Below are 22,436 nucleotides of genomic sequence, written 5' to 3' on the forward strand. Positions count from 1 at the left end.
GGCTCACATGCACTTTCCTTTTAATTAGATTAACCTGTTTTATAATGGTAATGGATATTTGTTTCTTTTAAACACCTAAAATATGCAGCTTTAAAAATATGACTACAATGAGAGAAAAGGGTTAAATAAAAATGTTAAGGAGCATATTATACATACACGGTGCCAGTGGTACAATATTTTAGTAATATTCCAAATAAAGCAAATAAAAAGTGCAAGTACCCAGAACCAAAGACCCATATTATTTGAGAGGTATGGGTGCATTTGCTAAGAATAAATAGTGATACCTTACACATTACACAGGTAGATAGAACCAAAATCATGTTTTGCATATTTCTATAGAAATAACATACCAATAATTCAATTGAGTAATAATGCTAAAATATACCACTCATCACATTCCAATTGTTTAAGATTAATTTTATACTTTACTTCCTAAACAGTAAAAGTCAGGGACTTGGAACTTGCCTAAGATGTTTTGGACGTATGCAAGTTACTGTATATGTATAGTACTACTGATATACTAAGCAAAACCTGCTCAGCCATGAAACTGCTATAATGCTCAAAGTATCGGACTACAAACCGTGAGTCCAGCTCGTCTCCTCTTTGCAATCTTTGGTCATACCACAGATCTTCCTGGCACCACAGACCTCCTGGTTTCTTGCTGTAAGTTCCATACTTCCCTGTCTTGTCTTGAGTAGTTCAACTAAAGTGCTTGAGGAGGCCTGGATGCCTCTTTGCGTTTCTGCCTGGAGCTTCTCCCCCTCTTGAAAGGCTTTGGCTTCTTGTTTTGGTACAAATCTATCTCCTTTGGCATGTGGACTCCTTATCTCATACTTGATCTTCACTGGTAGTGCAGTACGCATCAAGACCAGGCTGCTGCTGCTGATGAACTTCGGAGAAGCCGAGGGTCGTGGGGGGATCTGGCCCTCGTTGAGGACCCGGAGTATGTTCTGATGTTCCTTTTTGTCCTGTAGCAGATCATTCAGGATGCACAGTGGGGACTTACTGGTGCTGGTAACACATCGGCCTATTCGTTTAAGGTGTCCCCTCACATGGTTGGAGAGGCCAGTCTTAGTGTCAAACCAACTCCAGCACAGCGGACATGTGTGCTCTCCTTGGGTTTCTGCCTTAACAGCTGCAATAGAGAATAAAGTTTGTCACAGTGATTGATGAAACACAAAAACACCAAGCTAGTGTGTGAAGCAGTGTTAACTTTTTGGGGATTTTGTTGCAATGCAGACGCTCATGCAATAAAACCTGCCCCAAACAGGCAGTACACAGAGCTGCAACTCTACAACTCTGAAATAGAAGCCTTAAGACTTTGGTCTTATGTAGTGTTGAAATACGACAAAGAAGATGAGCTAGTTGTGAATGGGCCTTTTTTAATACCACAAAATAATCCAATGTCAAATGCTCCTTAACCTTGGATGTAACACTGGGTTGTGTTTGTTAATGTGCTAATATGCTGCCCTGGTACCATGCTATTTTAAACTTTTAAATTAAAGTTTAAACTATTCCTAAACTTTTTTCTTTTTTAAACCACCAAGAGGTTGTTTCATTCCTGTTAGTCTGTCAGGATTACACAAACACTGCTTAACCAATCTTTCTTGAACCTTCCTGAAACTTGGTGGTGGGATATGGGCCAATGTACACAGAATTTTGGAGCAGGTTCGATTAAGGAGGAGGATCCAGGATTATTATTTTTCAGTTTCTTAAACATAACGAAATATTATATCTTTTTTAATTTCTCAAGACATAATGCAAGATCAGGGGGGGGGGACAGGCATATGCAGAGTGTTACTATCTATGAACAGGGGAAATTTAGTGTGTGGATCCAGATAATGATCTGGATGCATCTTATCTCAGTACATGTATATGCTAAATTGTGATTAAGTGGCGAATCAGCCTTGGCAGGTATGAGGTGTGCATACTCTCTGAGTGCCCCTCTAGCTGGGCCACTCTTCAGATGTAGGGTATTACTTTTCCTACACTTTGGTGCAGGGAGAGATCAAAGGTTTCAAGGGCCTGTAATATAAATACTTTGGTTGCTAAGATATGACTGAACAGTTGCTGTTTGGGGATAACAGGCCATTTACATCTCCATTGTTTAAAAAAGAAAAAAAAAAAAGCGTTTGTCCTGCGAGTCTATGAGAATAACTGAAACTCATACCTTTTCTCATTTTCCTCGTGCCAGTACGGATCCTCCTGCGAGTCCGTGGCTGATGGTCCCGCAGCGCTACTTGCTCTGGTGAAACCATGTGCCGAGCATTATAGCTCAAGCCAACTCGATGAAGATGCCCTCGCACATGATTAGACAGACCCACTCCAGACTCAAACATGGCGGGGCAGTATGGACAGGGCCTGTGTTCTACCACTTGCGAGGGGAAAACATCAAACCCATCACTCTCAGACGTACGAGGTGATCCTGGGGAATCATCACCCACTGTAGTTTCGATATACTCCTCCTTGATTATGAGCTGCTCTATGTCACTGCAGTCTTCATCTCCATCACCTTCATCCTTGAGGATATGGGGGCTTTGGTCTTTGGCTGAAAACCTCTGCCTCTTTTTGAAATACTGCCGAGCATACGGGTTCCTTTCATTCTCGGTGCTTTCCAAGAAGCTGCCTGTAGCTTTTCTGGTGTCATCACAGAAGTTATGGCCGCCCTCACAGCCCTTTTCCAACTCCCTAACTGCAGAATGTTTCTTATGCCTCTGGCTAAGCCTTGGCAATATACTACCATTCATTTTGTCAATACTGTTATGCTTAGGTGTTGACATTTTTCTCATTGATGGAGAGTTTTGGTTTGCTTGCTTGCTTGGTAGGCTCCTGCTTTCCGGGTCGCTCTTGCTACCCTCAAAGAACATCTGGTCTAATTTAAGATTTCTAGCTGACAGTAAAAAATCAGCAGTTGCAGGACAGTTTGCCTGCTTTGAGCTGCCAAATGCCCTGTGGCCATTTTGTTCAGCGTCTTCTTCCACACAGGTGAGATCAGTTGCCACATGTAATTTTCCTGCCGGTTGCAGGAGTAATTTCCCATGTTTGCTGATCCTCCACAAAGACGGTGACAGTGTGTTTTTGGTGCACCCAACAGGCCACTTGAACTGAGGAGAACCTTTGTCGGTAGATTTCTGAATGTAAATGTCCCTTTTTCCAGTGGAACAATGGGCAAAATGGGCAGTTTCTCCAAAAGCAGATTTGAACAGATTTGCTTTACACAGAACAATTTTGGCCTGGTCATCCAGAATTTTACAGCGTGATCGCAGGTTCTCCATCTTAGAATGTCTCTCTGAATCTACTTGGTCTCTGCTGGTGAAAAACCCCATTTTACACTCAAACTGAACATGGTCTGCTTCCTCTGCATCATTAGTAGGAGTCATTTTCCGGCACTGAGGCTGGTGTGTGTTAAGATGTGCGACATGTGAGTGCAGTTCGAGTGCCTGCTGTGTGAGTGTAATGTAGTTACACTCCTCACAAAAGTAGTAGTGCTTCAGATTATCGCCTGCTTTGGCGTGCTGGACAAAGATTTCCGGGCAATTACAACCAAATACACAGTGAGAGCACTGCACTGTGGTGCCTCTGTCTTCCAATTCTGGATTTTTGAGACCTTTGATTTCCCCCATAAGTTTTTCCAGCCTGTCTTGGTGAATAATGATGTGCTTCATGAGGGAGTTCCTATCACAGAACAAACGCCCACACTCCCTGCATATAAAGGCCTGTGAAACATTCTCACTCTTCACCTGATTATGCTTGCCTAAATGATACATCATATGTCTATGGAAATGTCTTTTTTCCATGAAATTAACATTGCATATTGTGCATGAAAAGAAGAATGGATCTTGTTCAAGTTGCTCTGCCTTCAACTGTTCCACTTTTTGATGAAAACCGACTTCATCTTCAGGGTCATTTTCCTCATTAGAGCCTTCCTGTGCTACACCAGAAATACGCTGCTCACAGTCTAACACTGTGTTCCTTGACAGATCTCTGAAAGGTATGACAGAATATTTAATACCTGATTGTGTAGCCAAAGAATCATCTTTGTTGGCAATGTCAACATTTTCAACATCATTACCAGGGCAGGAAAGTCTGTACGAGTGATTTAAACTGTTGTTGACCTTTTCTAGGGAGCCTGCCATGGATTTTACATGTGTATTGTGCTGCTTTTCTCTTTGGTGCGTCACTCTGGTCTCCAGCCTTCTGCCACTGTGCAAGAAGCACTCTCTTGTTGAATCCCATCTGATTACTTCAAAATCACCATTATCATCAGAGGAGCTTTGTGACCATTCAGCACTGTGTCGAGATCCCGCTTCTATTGTCTGTTTTATCCGAGGTTTGCTAATGTGCATTTGCTCTGCACTGTCACCTGACAGTGTGGAATAGGCCAGTTTAGACTCATTCTCCTCCAAGTGAGACAGTGGCGTGTTGACACCTGGCAGTGTGGCCAGTGTTTTTACAGCGGGCCCCGCTGTGTTCTTCCAAGCGTCTGATTGAAGCTCACTAGGTGGTGGTAACACCTCGGGGCGCGTGTCCTTCTCCACTTGCCACGCGGCATCCAGGACATTGTTGGATAAAACAGTGCCTTTGTTCAGGACACAGTGTACCTCTGAGGTGGGGTGTGAACCAGGTCCATTAACAAGTGCTCCTGAAGGCAATGAATTGCCTGCATGGGGAACAGCGGGGACACTGCTGTATACAAATGGATTCGGCTGGGTTCCATTTAAAGGGTTTTCGTGTTCCTCTGAGGACAGACCTGCAGCATTGTTTTTCAGACAGAATGTGTGACTCTGCAATGGCTCCTGAGTATGACCCAGGCTGTCAGACACTATTTCCACCTCTTTGTCCTCTTGTGCATTTGGCTTCATAGCAGACATAGTAGCATTAATTTCTGAAATACAAAAGAATATCACAAAATTATTACAAGCTCTCCATTTTTGTAATAATTTCAAGCAGGCTAAGCATATTGTCCTTCATCGAACAGTATTCAATCATCTGAGGACAATTTTGAAAACGGAAAAGTGTAGAAAATAAAACAGTGATGCACAACAGGTAAAATCTAGTTCTTTTTTTGTTATTCACACTGACAATCTGGTTATGTTAAAAATCTGTTTTTTTCGGGCTATTCCCACTGCTCCGTAAAATGAGAGCGGTATTATTCTGTGCCGCATTATGATTTTCCAACACCCTCTTTTGTCACCACTATTCACAACAAACCCTGCTGTTAGCCCTGAATACCCTGGTGAGGATGCTTAATTATGTGAGCGTACCTCCGGGATGCAACCTTCCTGCCTCTCCACCTAAAGTTCTCAGTCGTCTGCTAAAATTGACCAATTTCCATGGGAACAAAGTACACCTCCAATGAGATCACATTGCGTCTTATCACTCTGGGATGGTGCCAACACAGATCCCAGCATGAGACTGTTGTTACTTGAATCCTGACAAATTGGCAGGCACACAATCTGTCTAAAACACAAACACAGACCTACACAAAGAAAACATGCACCTTTGCACACACACAAAGGCAGACTAATTATTTTGTATTTGTTTAATTTCATATTTATTTGGACAAACATATAAAATGAATGGTTTTGAGTGATTAAACAGGATCACGTTCATCATACAGTTCAGCGTGTGTATAATAAACCTTGATTGCACTGCTGTCCAAAGCTTTTCCAGTTTAAAATGTATGCTCAGTGGATTTGACATCCAGGGAGGGTCGCTCTCTACAGGAAGTTGCGTTGCTAACGAAGTGTTAAATTCAGTGCTAATGAGTGGCTTCACTGTTACCACCTCTGAGGTAAAGCCTTCCAAGCTCCATATTCTCTCCATCTGTTGTGGTGTTAAAGGTTGGAAGGGGGGAACAGACGCTCTATATTTAAAGCGAACTTCACTGTTACCCAAAAACGGCAGGGTGTCAAAACCATCAAAATATCTTGGTTCAAAATGTGCAAGCCTCGTTAGCAGCCAACTCACACAACTTGCTTCTATATATAATCAGCAGAGACATTTTTTAAGAATGTATTTGCTTCTATATACTAAATTAGTCTACGCTAAAAGGCAGATTTTACCTTACCTGAAGATGTTTACAGGGATTACAAGCTTTCATACAGTTAAGCTGTACACATGGATCAATGTGCTGTGTGCTTCTGCAAACCTCGTCTCGTATTGTGCCCAAGACGCTAGCCTTGTTTTTCAATGAGATTTAGGTGGAGCATCATCATTGATGTGTTCTGTTAGACAAACCTTTTTTTTTTGTTTTTTTGTACATTTATGTACTGAGCACTTTTCATTTAAATGTTTTGCAGGGATGAAAATAAATCTGTAGGGCAAATTGTAATATTGTGCATGCTATAGATAAACCTCTCGATATCAGCGTAAATCTAATAATGTGCCCTGGTTGAACATGATATTAAAAAACAACCAGCATCACTATGTGGCCACTTTATTAAGACTTGTGACAATAATCATAAAATATGTTTTCTTAACACAAGCAAAGAAAGATTGATTTTAAATAATGAATTAATTATTAATAAAAACAAGGTTAGTGCTTATGTTTTAATGAATTGCATTGTATAGAGAACTGTTTCTAATATTTTGACAACCATGAGCCCAGTATGTAAACTCGTTGGACAAAACCTAATAAATAAATATCGAGCAATGAAGCCCAGTGCCGTATAATAGTGCCTACAAAAATAATAAGCTTTTGTAGGCACAGAAGTTACTGCAAGGCTGTTGTATTGAATGGCATTATATTGAAGAGGTGTATCTTATAAACTGGAAACTCTACAGGCATATCAAAATATCAAAAACGATCTCCTGCAGCTCTGATAGGTGGTGGGTTGGGAAGCATGCCATGTACTCACATCAGTATGGCTCTGAGACTGAATCACAACCACAGCACATGTCATGCCCTATTCTCTTTCATCTTCCTGTTATTCTGCACTGTGAAAAATCTAATTCATGAAAACGCCATGACATTGCCAGAGTTAATTTATTTCAATAGGTAACTGTGCATGCTGTCAATTAAATATGACTTTCTTTAAGGCGATTTTACTATAAAAGCAGGTGAGTCCATAACCTGCTTCCATCACAGGGACACCGACTGAGTGCAGAGGTCAAGCATTATTCTGAGACCTGTCAATATCATTTTCTGATTAACATTTAAAGAATCATCTACGCTACAAGACTTTGTAAACAGATAAACTTTGGATTTTGGACTATTGGACAAAACAAGAAATTCAACTTGAGCCCTGGGGCATTTTCCCCTGACTTCTGACATTTTTACAGAATATTATTAAAGCCTGACCGATTTATCAGTTGGCCAATAAAATCTGCGAATATGGGTCTTCCGAGACATATAGGTATTGATGTGCATTTAATTGAACGTTTTAAAAGTATGTTTATTTTCTTAATTTAAGTTTTATATATCTGGTTGTATTTGTGTTTTCACAGATACAGTATATAGGCATTATAGCATATATATCCGATATCTTGGTATATACCGATATTGGGGGATTATATGTCGCTTGCTAATATTGCATCAGCCCCTGAAACTCCATATTAGTCGGGCTCTCAATATTATTTATTGAGAATAATCTACACAGTGATCTGTGCTGAAAATAAAAGTCCTGTTGGCCATTAAATAAACTGTTTATTCACTGTGACTTGTTTAATCATATTTAATGTCACAAACTGAAATACAAAAACTTTTCTTCTTGCACGACAACCAACTGATTGAGCAGGAAGAGTTTGGTGCTGTAGGCTTGTAAGGCTGTGACTGTCTAAGCAAATTCATTCTTCCTGTTCAACTGAAGACCCGGGCTGGCAGCACAGTGGAGACGGCGCTAAAGACCAACTGGGACCAGTCAGCCAAACCATTTCAACTGCTGGAGCTGTCTGTATGGATCAGCAGCCAACCTCGTATTCCTCTGCCATCGCCTTTGCTGGAGAAATGTCTAAACAAGGGGGGGCCGGGGTCCCTCAAGTACTGCACTACACAACTTCCTCAGCTAATGGGATCTATTGATTTATTTGACACAATGTGAATTTATGAAGCTGCCTCTTTAGTGTGAGAGTATCAAAGCATGGCTCAAAACAAACAGACAGAGATTCAGCTTGACACTCCAGTAATCCCAAGGTGAGTATGTTCTCTCAGCAAAGGTGCCACAGTGAAAAACACACACACACACACACACACACACACACACACACACACACACACACACACACACACACACACACACACACACACACACACACACACACACACACACACACACACACACACACACACACACACACACACACACAGAGTTCTTCTAGTGCTATCTTAGCCCTGCAGTTACCCATAGTATCAAAAAGAAAGAAAAGCAGGAAGAACTGAATTGTCATTTCTTCAAATCTCGAATTACAAATCTCACTTTCCTACTTGCTAATAAAGAAAGTGAAACTGAAAAAAACAACACTCCTTCATAAAACAAACTAAATTTCTCTAATTTTCACAGGAGAAAATAAAGAGAAAGGCTTCACACTGTGTCTTTGTCTGGATTACATAGTCTTTTATCCCACTGAATTCTTGTCACCCAAAGGTCATTTCCATAATAATGGTCTCCATTCTCCCAAATGGGATTTTGGCTGTGATTATGTATGCCAGCGTCTTGTGCAGACACTATCAGCCCTGTCATCCTGAATTGCACAAATGTAATTACACAAAGCCTTTGATAACTAAACAATGTAATTTCATGCCTGAGTGAAAATTTATGCTGGAGTCGTATGACTCAAATTACACACTAAAGGAAAATATATGAGTGCCAGAGGTGGCATGTTGCAAAGATGTAATACTCTTTATACTGAGAACAAATTAAACACTATCAACAAGAATATCAGTGTGCATTCAAGTGATTCACAGCTAGGATATGTCTTTGAAGAGGGAACATAAAGGAATAGTTTGACATTTGTGGGAAATACTCAGATGTAAAGAACGATGCCACTCTCACGTCTACCCGTAAAATCTAAGGCTACAGCCGGCAGCCGGTTAGTTTGGCTTAGCATAAGGATGGAAACTGGAGGAAACAGCAAACCTGCCTCTATTCTGCAAAAAACAACTCTCCCATTTAAAATTGTGATATAACTACATAAACGTATTAAAAACTCTGTTAAGGGTCTCTGCACTTGCACTTAATTGCTAAAGTAAAGGTAAACCTCATTCAAAATCCCTTTGAGATTTATAACTTCACTAATAACAAAACTCCAAACACGGCACACACCCTACTCAACAGTATGTTGTGTGGTTCACTCCATATGTCCTAAAATATTGTTTTATTTAATATTTCTGTTTTTAGCAGCCTTTAACAGAGAACACCTTCAATGAGTAACCCCCACAACCAGGAGCTTCAGTAGTATATTTAAAAAGTATTTATATTTAAACTTCACCCAAACTTAGTTGAAACGTGTGTGATTCTTTTTATAAGAAGGTCACTATTTATTATTTATATGAGCTCACTAAATACTCACTATTCACAGCTTGACAATACAGGTGCTTTTATGCTGGTTAGGATTCACAAAGTAATTGTTGTTTACCTCTGATGTTTTTATTTAATAGATTATTTATTATGTCTGAGAGTAGGTATTAAACCCCTGTAACACAGTCTGTTTTTCACCAAGTCCAATGAACTAAATGCTGAATGAGAAATTTGTGTTGCATGACAGAAGCTAGTGGAGCAGTCGTGACTTTAAGACGTCTCTAACTTTTAGGAAGTAGCTGTCAAGCTTACAATAGCTTCATAGAAAGACTGGATGCCGGGGTAAACAGCTAACATAGCTATGTCCAAACACAATCCACCTACCAGCAGCTGGGGAGGAGGATGTATTGGTTCTTGTTTCCTACCAACACAAAGTGTGGGCTACACTAGTTGCAGAAGGTGTATTTTGATACCTTGCGGTAAAGCCAGCCCAGTGTTTTTCTTGGTGCTTATCTAACCAGCTGCTGACTCCAAGTTCATATTTAGTGGACTGATATGAGGCTGGTATCAATGAACATTATCCTCAAATGTCAAACTTAACTTCACCATAGAAAATAATGTAACAGACAGGACAAGGCTTACATAGTCTGCATCTCACAAACCAAAAAAAGGCCTGTTCTTTGGCCAAGGTACAACACAGGAAAAGATAAGAAAAAAAATTGCCCACAACAAACTTCTCCCTGCCCCCCTCTGCTGAAAAAGGGGAATGAGTGAAATGGCTGTGAAGGTAGATTTACTGATGAAAAAAGGTGAAGCGAGAACATTCGGAGTGATAAAAGGGGACAGGGAGCGAGTGACAGTTGGGTTAAGACAGAAGTCATGTTCAATAGCAGGTAGAAACATCAAACAGCGAGTTCACAGGAAACCCATGCAGCCATGTCTTGAAGGAGGATTTTCTGTTGTGTGGAGTAGATTATATCTGTTCAAGCTGCTGACACGGCCTCATTTGCTGCCCGTGGTGTTGGAGGGGGATTAAACGATATAAACTTTAAAGCTTTAAACAATACCTTTCAAAATTAAATGGATTAAGGGAGGGATGTCTGATAGGGATTTCCCAAGGCTTTGTTAGTTTTAAACTCTACTCCTTTTAAAAGGAGGGAAGGGGGAAAAAAAAAACAGCAGTTAGAAATTTCTCAGGCATGTGACCGTTTTAATGAGGCTGCTCTCACATTGAGGAGGGCAGTGGGCACAAGAGGGCTGCCAAGCAGATGGCTCTCATAAACATCATATCTGCTCTGTTTAGATACATGACTTCTCATCCCCCAACACTGAGAGGAAAACAAACCCGACCATCACCACAAGCACTACCCACTTGCCCGCTTTTGGCAAGCTGTGCCGGCTCGTTGAAATGGCACATTTCCATTTCCCCCATTTCTCCTTCATAACAATATGCATGAGCTGCGCAATTGATATACATAACCTCTAATCTGTTATAAGTATGCAGAGAAGATGCAGTGATTGCGGTGGTGGGTATTTTTGTTTAGCGGCAGTTAGGATGTTGACTTTTATTAAATGTTATTATTACCATATAACTGAGAGTATATAAATATTAAGCAGGACAGAAGTAGTTGCTATGATTAGGCAGATGCTTTCCACTTCAGTTGAGACGGGGAAAAAATATCAAATATATAAATAAATAACAAACTTTGCCGCAGACATGTGACCATTCACATGAAAGCAGTCGGTGTCAAACTGCTCTCCAAATTGAGGACAGGCTCCACATTGCCGAGAAGACATCAGTGAGTTTAAGATACAGAGGCATGTCAAGCATTGCAGGTATTAGGATGAAATCTCTCATTATCTTTCTTTAGAACATAATATGAGTGCACCACGGCAGGAACGAGAGGGGGAGAACGCAGGGAACAGGGGCCTCATAGTCACTGATGGCAACCAAAGTGAGTCCTCGCTAGTCACCTTGAATTCTATAATTAGACCAGGACAAACAACTCCGAGCAGAAACTGGATCAAGTGTCGTTGGCAGCATCTGATTGGGTTAGAAGACCAAGAAGTGGCTAAAATAAGCACCGCTACGATCGCATGGGGTCAAAGAGATGACATGAACCGCAGAGCCCGAAGTGAACGAGGAAAGAAAATGCCGAAACTGTGGCTGTCAAGAAGTCACGAGGACTTCTGAGGCCAACAAAAGCCTATTTATTTAAGTCTATGAGAAGAAAGTGGACAGCTGGAGCGCAGTAGCCTTGACAGCAGTGGGAATCCCTTGTCATTTCCCAAGGTCCACACACACACACGCACGCACACACACACACACAGGCCCATGTAAGACGATTATTCAGTACTGCTTGTCAATTGTACCTTTTCAACCTGGATCAATGAGTCATCTTGCACCAGGGGCCTGTATCAGCGGCAGTCATTAACATGCGAGTGCCACTCTATCAGCTCCAGCTCCAAATAAATCAAAGGGTCGGCCACAGAAGAAAAGGGGCTAATATTTCCTCAATAACCCCAGAGAGACACCATGGAGGGATGCAAATTGCCTCCCAGGAGAGCCCGGGGAATGTGAAGGAGAAACTCGCTGGGAGGCAACGGGAAGCTAATGAGTATAATGGTAAATGTATACAAGGAGAGGGAGGAAAACCCTCTCTATTCATACCAATTAATACAATCTTATCAATGGAGGTGTACTGTAAAAAGGAGGACCCGTGTCTAACCCCCTGCCCTCCTCCCCGTTTCCACCTTGCGAGCATCTGTATTATTCAACACGGGCCCGGCTACGGTCATTAGGCCTGTGGGAGGCTGGGCCAAGCCTGGGGAGTTAAGGAGATTTTAAAAACCACTCACTCCTCACATCAAAACAAATTGGGCCAAATCAAAGGGGCTCAAAAATGTCCTTTCTTTGAGGGGCGAGGGAGGGAACTGCCAGGCCTGAAGAGCCCTCTTTCTGCAGCGTCAATGTACAAACACGTGTACAAATAAAAGATAGCAGTAGATGTCGAAGAAGTTTGGTCGTGTAGTGCTGCGTTTGTGGAAAAAGGATTACTGATAATTGTAATGAGGTGATAAGTTCTATATATATATATACAGGCCTAATTACCTATAAAATGACGACATTGATACCTTGATTTACGGTGCTTAGCAACTAACCTTTGAGATCTTTTCCTATTATCTTATCTTATTAGCCAATTAACAGGATTTTTTTTCTCTTGTTAGAAAGGAATAGTCACTTCACTGACAATTAAGAACATAAATGAACCTCTCTTCCAACGGGACAATAAATAGATTTGATTTTATGTTTGTTTCTCCTTTTTTTGAGCCGACCCTAAAATCATAAACTTTGGAGTGTCAAAACAGGAAAAAAATCTTAAATATATACAGTATATTAACCTTTTTCATGAGTAGTTGTTTTAGGAGAATAATAAATAAAACATACCAAAATTAAACCTTGAATGACCCCTGTGGAATTTTCTCGTAAACAAACAAAGTTTTTCTTGCATGCAATGTGTACAACAAAAACCAAAATGGGGCCCACACATAAAAACACTGCTCCACAGCGCTACTAGTGGTCACAACCTCCACAGTGTTCCTTTAAGTTACCTGTGACTCGATAAGGCCTTACCACTGAAGAAAAACTGAGCAGGATGTAGTTTAGGGAAGCATTTGCACTATCTGAAAGGGTAGTTCAGATCTGAAAGGGTAGTTCAAATGCTATTTCTTCTTTATATGTTTCAAAAGCACAAGAAATAGACAGAATGCCTCAAAGTATCATTTTGAAGGTCAGTTATTAGGGTGGGGAAATATACCTGACAGCAGCTGACTAGAGGAGGATTTGCCTCTTAGGGATCACCAAGGGGACTGAAATGAAGGTTAATCACCATATAACTTTCTACATGTATAATCCTATACTCCAGATTTCGTTGAGCATGTCTGTAAAAGCCCTCTGTCAGCATAATTGCGCCTAACCTGTGCCCCGTGTGCTCAAATCTCTAAAATATCACATCCAACTCTGAGAATAAATGGGAAATTAATGAGGAAAGTGCTGAGCTCAACCTTAGACAGGTATCACAGAAAGGGTTCGTTGTCTCGCAGCTCATGAACAATAGAAGCTCACTAATCCGAACCCTCAAAGGCAGAGATTGTTTGGACTTGTGAAATGTTCAGGGGGATAAATACAAGATGATATGAATTTGACATTCTTGCAGACTTGGGCACTTCTACCTCAGACCTGAAGTAGAACAGAAAGGTACAGATTGCTTGGGCTTGCCTGGTAATTTGGATTTAAATTGAAATATGCTGTTTGACAAATAAAACCACATTTACCTTAAAATCTAATTGTAAACTAGATTATGTGATGAAAATTAGCACTGAATAACTTGTAATATAATACTGTTAATACACATCTTTATATTCTCAACTCCCTGTATGTGTATATGGACTTTTTTACCTTTGTACATAATTTACTAGGTTTCAATCCTGTTTATAAATGTTTTATAAATGGTGAGTTATTCTTTGTGTCCTTCATTCATCCCTTCTTTTATCATCTATTCGTGGTAATGTGATTACACAGGCCACATTATCCGATGTTTCTCAATGTACCATCCACAGAGTAAGGAGCTTGTGTATCAGTGATCATATTCTGCCCCTTAGTGGCGGAAATGGTCCATAGCCCGGGTGAAACGGGATAACAAGAGGCTTGGTGTGCAGAGGGGGAGCAGCAGGCTGGATTGTGAACATCTGCAGCTTCATCTCGTGCTTTATCCAGCCTTTGATGGACCAAAAGATTTAAGTCATCTGAGCCGGTTCCTGCATTGAAACAATTTCCTGGCCAGGCATTAATGGGCTGCCATTTAATTCACATGTGATCCTTTAACCAGAGGAAAGTCATGTCTGTGAACATGAACGTTATCCAACGTTACTAACTGGAGTGTTCCTGTTGTCAGACAGTACCCTGTACTTTAAAGATGATTGTATCTAGCTTTTCAAATAATCAGGTTGCATCAAAGAATCAGAACTGGAGAATCTCTAGATATACATCCAAAATATCAGTTTCTGAAAATCCTTCTCAGCAGTGCTGCCCTCACAAAGTAAGAGAGCAGAAGCTTCCTCGTGTCTGTTTGTTACAGGAGCAGCAGTGAATGTTTGCTTATATGAACTCAAATTAGGACAAATACAAATAGAGTGAATGAATGATGAATGCACCTACACAGTGAATGTGTTAAATCTAATTTTAAAAGATGACTAATGACTAAATTAACTGTAATTAAGCCTATTCAAATTTTTTTTTAAACTCGCTCATAAAAAATACGGATTAAAAGTATGGGAACTTTGTGAGATGTAACAAATAAGATAGTAAGTTAGTTAGTTATTTCATCCATTCCATGCTGTGTAAAACTAAATGGCATATGGCAAATAATTAACTGATTATCGAAAACACAAAAGTGGTTATTAATGCTCTGTAACATTTGTAAAGCAGTGAAGGGCAGGTCCTTGATAATTTAGGCAGAATATCCTACAGTACCAATTAAAAACAAAAATTGGAAATTGACTTCTAGAGAATGACAGCTTCTTTTGTTTTCTGGTCAGTTGTTTAGAGAGAAGGACCAGTATGGGGTTGTCAATGAAGTTGGAGACAATAAAGCAGAATAACTGTTTGGTCGGTATTTCACTATAAACAAGACAGAAAAACCTCCTGAATGGAAAAAAATAACACAGATGAACTCTGAGCAACACCTGAGCCACTCATTTAATAATCCTGCAATGATGTTACAATTCCAACAATAACATTCTTAAGATTTTAAGGAAATTAGACAAAGACAGTCGCAGCGTAAACACTAGTTGCGTGCCAGTGACTCTGTTTCACACTGTAAAATAATCAACAGCCAGCTTGTCACTCCCTACAACCTGCCAAGCGTAAGAGTGGAGGCACTGACACATGTAACTGACATCTCAGATTTAATTTGACTGGTAATCACACCCAGCTATAGTTTCAGAGCATTTCACACATCTGAGCTACAGTTTCAGGTGTTAAGTCGGTAAGGAGACATACAACTGTGCCTCTGAACGATAACACCTCATCAGAGACGGTCACATTTTGGGTTTATGCTCTGCCATTATGATTAGAATAATGATAATATCACAGGATTATTTCTTAATTTTCAATAATAACAAAACCAACACTCATTTTGAGCTCAGACAGTTTCATTTCAGTTCAGTGGATATTTAAATCAAGTTATACATGTGCATCAGTTCACTGCATGTCACCTCCTTGGGATTGTGACTGAGTCATAAAGCATGAGCTGATAATATCACTTCTAATAAGACAATATTCTACTAATACCACCTCTATTTGACAAAGTGGATGAGAATAATCATGTGGTATGTTTCACAAGATAAAAGAAGAAAAATAAACACTACCTCGCTAACAGTCCAGTTGCAGTTCACATTCACGTCTATCCACATGCACTGATATAATTTGATTTGACTCTGTTAAGCTCCGTTGTTCTCGTTCTGCTGTACGTTTACTGTAATAGTCTGTAAGATTGTTCATAGAGACAAAGGGAAAGAGCCAAATGCCTTTGGATTGTGTTTACCTATTGGTCTATGTTTGACCAATAGAGCTGATTATGATAGAACACAGAGTTGTGGCCATGAGGTGAGACCTGCTTCAAATATGGATGTTGCTGCAAAAAGGCTACAAATTCAAGAACTTAAGATATGTCGTCACCCAGGCAGCAAAGGAGATCTATACAATCATCACAGTTTCAATGCCAGCACCCAAGATTAGTATTAATATTTTAGTATTTGGTATTAACATGGTCACAACCTCTCTTTCTGGCCTTGGGTTATTGATGAATAATGGCCAGAAAGGGGTTTTGCAGAGTTTTAATGTTACAGTGAAACCGACCTTTGACCTTTTGAATTTAAAATGCCAGCAATTTATACTGTTTTCCTATGTTTTTGACATTTTTTTCATAATCAGCTGATGAATTCTTGAGGTATGGCCAAAAACATATTTAGTGAGGGTGCAGTGACCTTTGAACATCAAATTCAAATCAGTTCATTCTTGAGTCCAAGTGTAAGTTTGAATTAATTTTGGGGGAAAATCCCTTCAGGCATTCCTGAGATATCGTGTTCACAAGAATGGGCCAGACAGATGGACAGATAAGCCCGAAACATAATACCTGGCCACATACAAAGAATCACTCGACGTGTGGGCCTACGTACCAGTGTGTGTTGAAGCACAGATTCCACCACATGACTCTTCAAAAACACACCTGTAACAGAGACAAATATTGAGTTCATGTGCTGAAACTTTGTTAATAAAGCTGATAAGCAGCACATTAGATGGGAGACAACTCAAGTGAGATTTCAGTAAGATTCTGTGACTCCATCCGACACAACCTGCCTCAGGGAATCTGTCCCTCCGACGTCAACCTTTGCTTTCGGATTCATAACTGAAAGCCGTTGACATTATTTCCCTGAACAACACACAAGGACTCAAGGAAATGCGGTTCTATCAGGGTCGGATTAAGTGCTGGAATGATTGACAAGACTGTATCCCTCGTGTTCTGTTGGCATTGGCTTTACTTCTTAATTGTTTGGAGTCCCACAGATACCACTGCTGCATGTGTACAAATAATAATGATAGTAACAAGTGCAAAAATCACATCAATTCTTTTAAGGCTCATAAACCCCCAGATTAGAATACTTTTCAATTTAAAGCAAGTGACCAAACAAAATATTACCATAAACCATTGTTATTGTACCAAAGACACGGTGAAGTTACTTAGTTACAAGAGATGCCAAACTTCCTGTTAGCACTCATACGAGCTAACTGCCGAACAAACAGTAATATGATATTTTCTATAAATATGATTATAAGTATGTCTTCAAATGCAACTGGTTTCTCAAAGACTATACATGAGGGTAAGACTATACATGAGGGTAAGACTATACATGAGGGTAAGCAACAACTGGGATAATCACTTCATCGTTGAGAAAAAAATTAATGTGAGAAATATGCTGTTATGAACAAAAAAAACCCAGAACATTTGAGTATTGGAAAAGATTTATGTATTTAATATGTAAATAAATTAGTAAATAGACAGAAAGTTCATTTTATTAATCGTTTAAGTCGTATTTTAAGTAAAACTGTCCCAAACTCTGGGTTTGCCGTTTTTCTCTGTCCTATGCAACTGTAACCTGGGTTTTGGACAAATCAAGCATTTATCATCTTGGCCTCCGTGAAATTGAACAACTGGCTGTTTTCTGACAGTTTCACACAATAATGAAAACAAATGTGTAGTTGCAGCCCTAAAGGGAACTGACAGTTGTTTTTCATGTTGTGATGGAGAACAGAAAACTGAACAGCTTCATACGTTAATCACCAAGAGAAATAACTGTGATAGTTATTAATTTCATGTTGATGCAAATCTATGAAAACACGCCGCCCTTATTTCCTCACCTCTGATATATGTGTGCAGACCTCGATGTTCTTGGTAGATCCACCTGATTACTAAAATATCTCATCTCTGCAGCTGTTCCTCAGCTGAGTTGCTAATTCAGGCCAGTACTCCCATTTAAGTAGTCCCAGGTGCCTCCATTTATAGCTGTGTAAGCAGCTAGCCAGGCCAAAAGAGAACACATAACTGTTTGCTATGCTGAGCATTCAGGGACTTCAGGCATCTTGGTTAAAATATTTGACCTTGTCAAGTGACATATAATCAATTTGTGGATAACATGCCTCAACCATCTGATTTATTTACTCGAGCAGTTGACTCCTTTACTCCAGGTGGTATACTAATGCAGTAAAACCTACTTGGCTGTTAAGATGACACTGACTTCTTCCTATGGCCATCTAAGCTTGTCCTTACATACCTGCAGGGAGTGATGGGCTTACTGATGAAGGTCTCCACTTTGATTTTACTATACCTCAACCCCTGAGCTGATAACAACAAGGATATCATCCACACTCACTGCTCTGCAGCAGAAGCACTGCAGCATCCTAATTTGACCACATACACTAATTTTACCACATACTACTTTGTTTGCTCTGCTCTCAATTCTTTTGTTTAATGACTGATAGTTGTCTCAGGAAATCACATATTCCAAAGAGTATAGAGGGGAGCAGCCTTGTGTTTTACTGGATGTTGATATAATCATTCTAAAGGACAATTATATCATGGATGATGGATGGATAAAGCAACTTCAAGTAATGAATACTGCTCGCAAGGCATAGCCACAGTTACATTTATCTATTGGAGTACAATGGAGTCATTATTCAGATTTTAATTTGTGTTAATTTTTGATTAAAATTTAGTTTTACATATTTTTTCATACATCAAAAATATATAAGGTAACCTGAATTGATTCACACAGCCACGCTACAATTATATGCACAAGTGGCAAAGATCCAGGCTCACGCAGCTTGTGAGTATTTAGATACCACATGCAATCATTTGTTGGCAAACTGGACTTACAACAATTGGTCCCTGTATTGTTTGCTTTCAGTTTTGTTCAGTATCCATAATATTTCCATATTATTTGGTATATATTCCATATTATATATAATGCGTTATTTTAAGGTGGTTAGCCATAGTGCTAACCTTAGAGTCAAATCAAAGAAAAAACCTCAAACCTACATTAGATCATTTTGTTGTTTTATGTTGTAGCATATGAAACCAGACACAGTGTAGAGCTCCCATAGGATTAGCTAAAGTGATTAGCCTTAAAGGTCCAATGTGTGGGATATCATGGGATTTATTGGCAGATATGAAATTTAATATCCACAATTTTACTTTCATTAGTGTATTTAATTATGGTTTCATTACCTTAGAATGAGCCCTTTCTATCTACAGAGGGGGCCCTGACACAGAATGGCAAAACACTGAGAGAGCCTTTTGTCTATTTGTGTTACCTGAAGGCTATCAGAGTTTCCCCTGCACACTTGGAAGGGGAGGGTGAGGTGAGCAGGGGTATTAAGTCGGTTGTGATATGCAACCTCACAGCTAAATGCTACACACTGAACCTTTAATAATAGATTCTATGTAAATGTGACAGCCAGCAATTTGCAGCCTTTCTGCCAACAGTATGTTGATGTGTGTACGTGAAATCATGAATACAATACAATACACACAATCTTCTTGTAAAAATAAATTAAAATTTCCAAAACTTCCTTTATTACTACTATATTATAGCCAACTAAATTAATTTGTACGTGTGTATGCAGACATTGAAATAAAATGTAAAATGTATTATTAACAGGGAATGAGTAGAGACATCTTAATTCAGTAGGAAGGAGAAGTATCTGATGTTGCAGATTGTTTGAACTAATAAGAACAATAATAAAGTTGTTCATCTTAACAGGTACAGTTTATACTCACCCAAGCAGTGCTGGGAGCAGGTCTCACCAGGCAACCCATGCGTAAACACATGCATGGGTGGAGCGTAGATGTGCAGTTCTACAAACGTTACAGACAAAAAGAGTCAGAATTATAACTTCACTCCTAACTTTTGTCTGAAGTGCCTCTCAGTGGAAGTTCAAAAATTGCCATTGGAACCCATTGCTGGGAGTGGGAGCTAACACACACCTATCACCACTCTAAGTACAGGTGTGAACAGCATCCCATCACGCCAGACCACAACCAGTCTGGGCCACATGTGTCCACATTCTTTTAGCAGTGTGAAAATTAATGTGTCCAGTGTTGAGGAATTTTTGATCATCCTCACTCATTACTGTATATGCCACTATATATTATGTATATTGTATATTACATATTATATCTGTACAGGAGAAGAGTGCCTGTCTAAATTCCACAGATACTCCCTTCTCTCTTTAAGCAGTACCCAAGGTCAGGTTATAGATAAAGGCCCAACCAACAGTACATTGACGTGTCTACCTTTAGCAACTTTAGTATCTCACTCAGATGCCCCAGACACAGAAGCACCAACTTCAACTCTTTTGCGTATTTCACCAGTGGCAAGATGCAAGGACACAATGTGATTTAGGAATGCATACTTTAGGCTTAACTGTCCAATAGGATGCGAACATGTAACATAGAGCGTGACAGCAATTCTAGCCTTTCATGGATGTGCTGTTGGGATGGGTGACGCAAGTAGAGGAAGACATATGGGGATGCTGTGGGAGACATCTTCAGACTTGAGGGTGACAATTGCTCATGTTACTCTGTTAGCGTTTGTATATTGTTTCACCTTCTGGTCTCTTTGATGCATCAAGTCCACGTTAAAACCTTCTGCATGAGACATCAGCTGCTGCCTGAGTTCTCCTTTCACCAGCTTCCAGGAAACCTCCATAACATCCAGGACCACATTGAAGGACCGCCTACTCAACTAACCTCCTCTGTGTAAGTGGACATACGTACACATACCGGCATCATTTAAACTGCATAAACAGGCATAAACAACAGAAGCGATTTGCTCTGCCTTGAACGCGTCGTCTATGTTATGTTATTTTCTTTTTACTCAACTTGCTGCTAACCTCCACGCATTACGTCTTTTTGCGAACGATCACGAGACCCCACGCGGGGTCACATTTTAATGCCAGGTGTGAACGCACACACTCAGAGACTTCCACTTGTGATCAGATCACAAAAAGCCACATGCTAATACCAGGTGTGTACAGCATGATAGATTTGAATATGACCAAAGCTTTACAGATTCCCACTCACATGAGCTTACTGGTTGGTGATGGTACACCCACCTGTGACGTCTCCATCTAGGGACATCCCAGTCTACGTAAGCACTGGTCCCTGCAAGGTCCAAGACAGTTTGTAACACTAGGTCGCATTATGAGCCACATTCAACCCCGTCGTCTTATAAATTTGGTCAAATGTGATATTAAAACCAGCATTAATGTATATAGCCATGGGACAGTCATATGATTAAATTCACTGCTCATGAAACACATAGCAGTATCTCTTTAAAATGTGTTCAGATGCTCGTCATGGTTTGCTGTCCTTGCTCTGTGCTCCTCAGTCCAGCTGGTTTTAAACTGCACTGGGCTTTTACCAACTTCCCAACAGCGTGGCTGTAATGATGTCATCACACACTGCAGTCACCTCACCATCACAACCACAGACTGTCTCTCCAGAGACCCCCCCCCCCAGCTCTGTGCTTCTGAGGACAGAGGGGAGAAGTTCACTGGGCATCACACACACATTCCTTGTGACCAGAGCCGAACGCAGCTCGTTACCAGGGAGCTGCCTCCGCGAGCTGCAGCGCAGAACTTCCCGTTGCATCACTGACTCCCTATGAGGGAAAGTTAATGGAGGTGCACCTCTGACGTCACTGCAGTGTTTTTCACCACATCGACCTCCGCCGGCGACGCTTCCCCTGGCTAATGACCGGGCCTGACTGCGGTGGTATCCATGCGCACACCAAACCGCACGTAACACCTACCTCGGGACGAAGGACAGCCATGTTGTGAAGTTTGTCTTTTTCTCTCCGCTCAGCCTCCTCTCCGTGTCAGCCTGACGCCATCTTGCTCGGGAAGCCGGGCAGGTTGCATCCTGGTCCGGGGGAGAGGGGATGTCCACGGCGGAGGGAGACACACGAGCATCACCCGGTGTGCACCGCCCTCCTCTCCCTGCCTCACACACGGAGCCGCTCGGTGCAGGAGCCACACTACCACATTATTAAATATGTCAACAAATGAGAAAACAGTGGCTAAAACTGCTACTTCTGAAGTTTGTAATCGAGGCACATGACTTTGAACTGCATGCTGCATTACGTTAGTTAAGTGAGGCACAGATTCAATCCAATATAAAGTGGGTTAAACTAAATGCAGATAAATCCAATGGCACTCAGCTCACACCTCCACTATCAGCCCCCTTTCCTTTATCAAGATCTCTAAATATTTCTTTAGAAATCCACAGAAAAGTCCTGCAGTGTAAAAGAAAGAGGATCCTCCCCTGATCTGGAACAGCACCACATGATATTGGCTTT

At 40.6% G+C, this 22,436-nt stretch overlaps 1 protein-coding gene across 2 annotated transcripts in view; it reads right to left on the reverse strand.

Annotated features, from left to right (window-relative positions):
• Positions 1 to 22,094, reverse strand: part of znf644b (zinc finger protein 644b) — a 28,327-nt gene extending 6,233 nt beyond the window's left edge. The window contains exons 1-5 of one of the 2 annotated variants that reach the window (XM_035175677.2): positions 21,891 to 22,094; positions 19,856 to 19,933; positions 16,698 to 16,747; positions 2,171 to 4,885; positions 581 to 1,135 (exon numbers count right to left, since the gene is read on the reverse strand). In XM_035175677.2, the coding sequence (XP_035031568.2) occupies positions 581 to 1,135; positions 2,171 to 4,871 (3,256 nt within the window). In that variant the 5' untranslated portion in view covers positions 4,872 to 4,885; positions 16,698 to 16,747; positions 19,856 to 19,933; positions 21,891 to 22,094. The remainder of the gene's footprint in view (positions 1 to 580; positions 1,136 to 2,170; positions 4,886 to 16,697; positions 16,748 to 19,855; positions 19,934 to 21,890) is intronic. The other variant, XM_035175676.2, reaches the window with a different exon arrangement.
• Positions 22,095 to 22,436: the final 342 nt, after the last annotated feature.

The sequence above is a fragment of the Hippoglossus stenolepis genome, chromosome 14 (genome assembly GCF_022539355.2).
Source record: "Hippoglossus stenolepis isolate QCI-W04-F060 chromosome 14, HSTE1.2, whole genome shotgun sequence".
NCBI lineage: Eukaryota > Metazoa > Chordata > Actinopteri > Pleuronectiformes > Pleuronectidae > Hippoglossus > Hippoglossus stenolepis.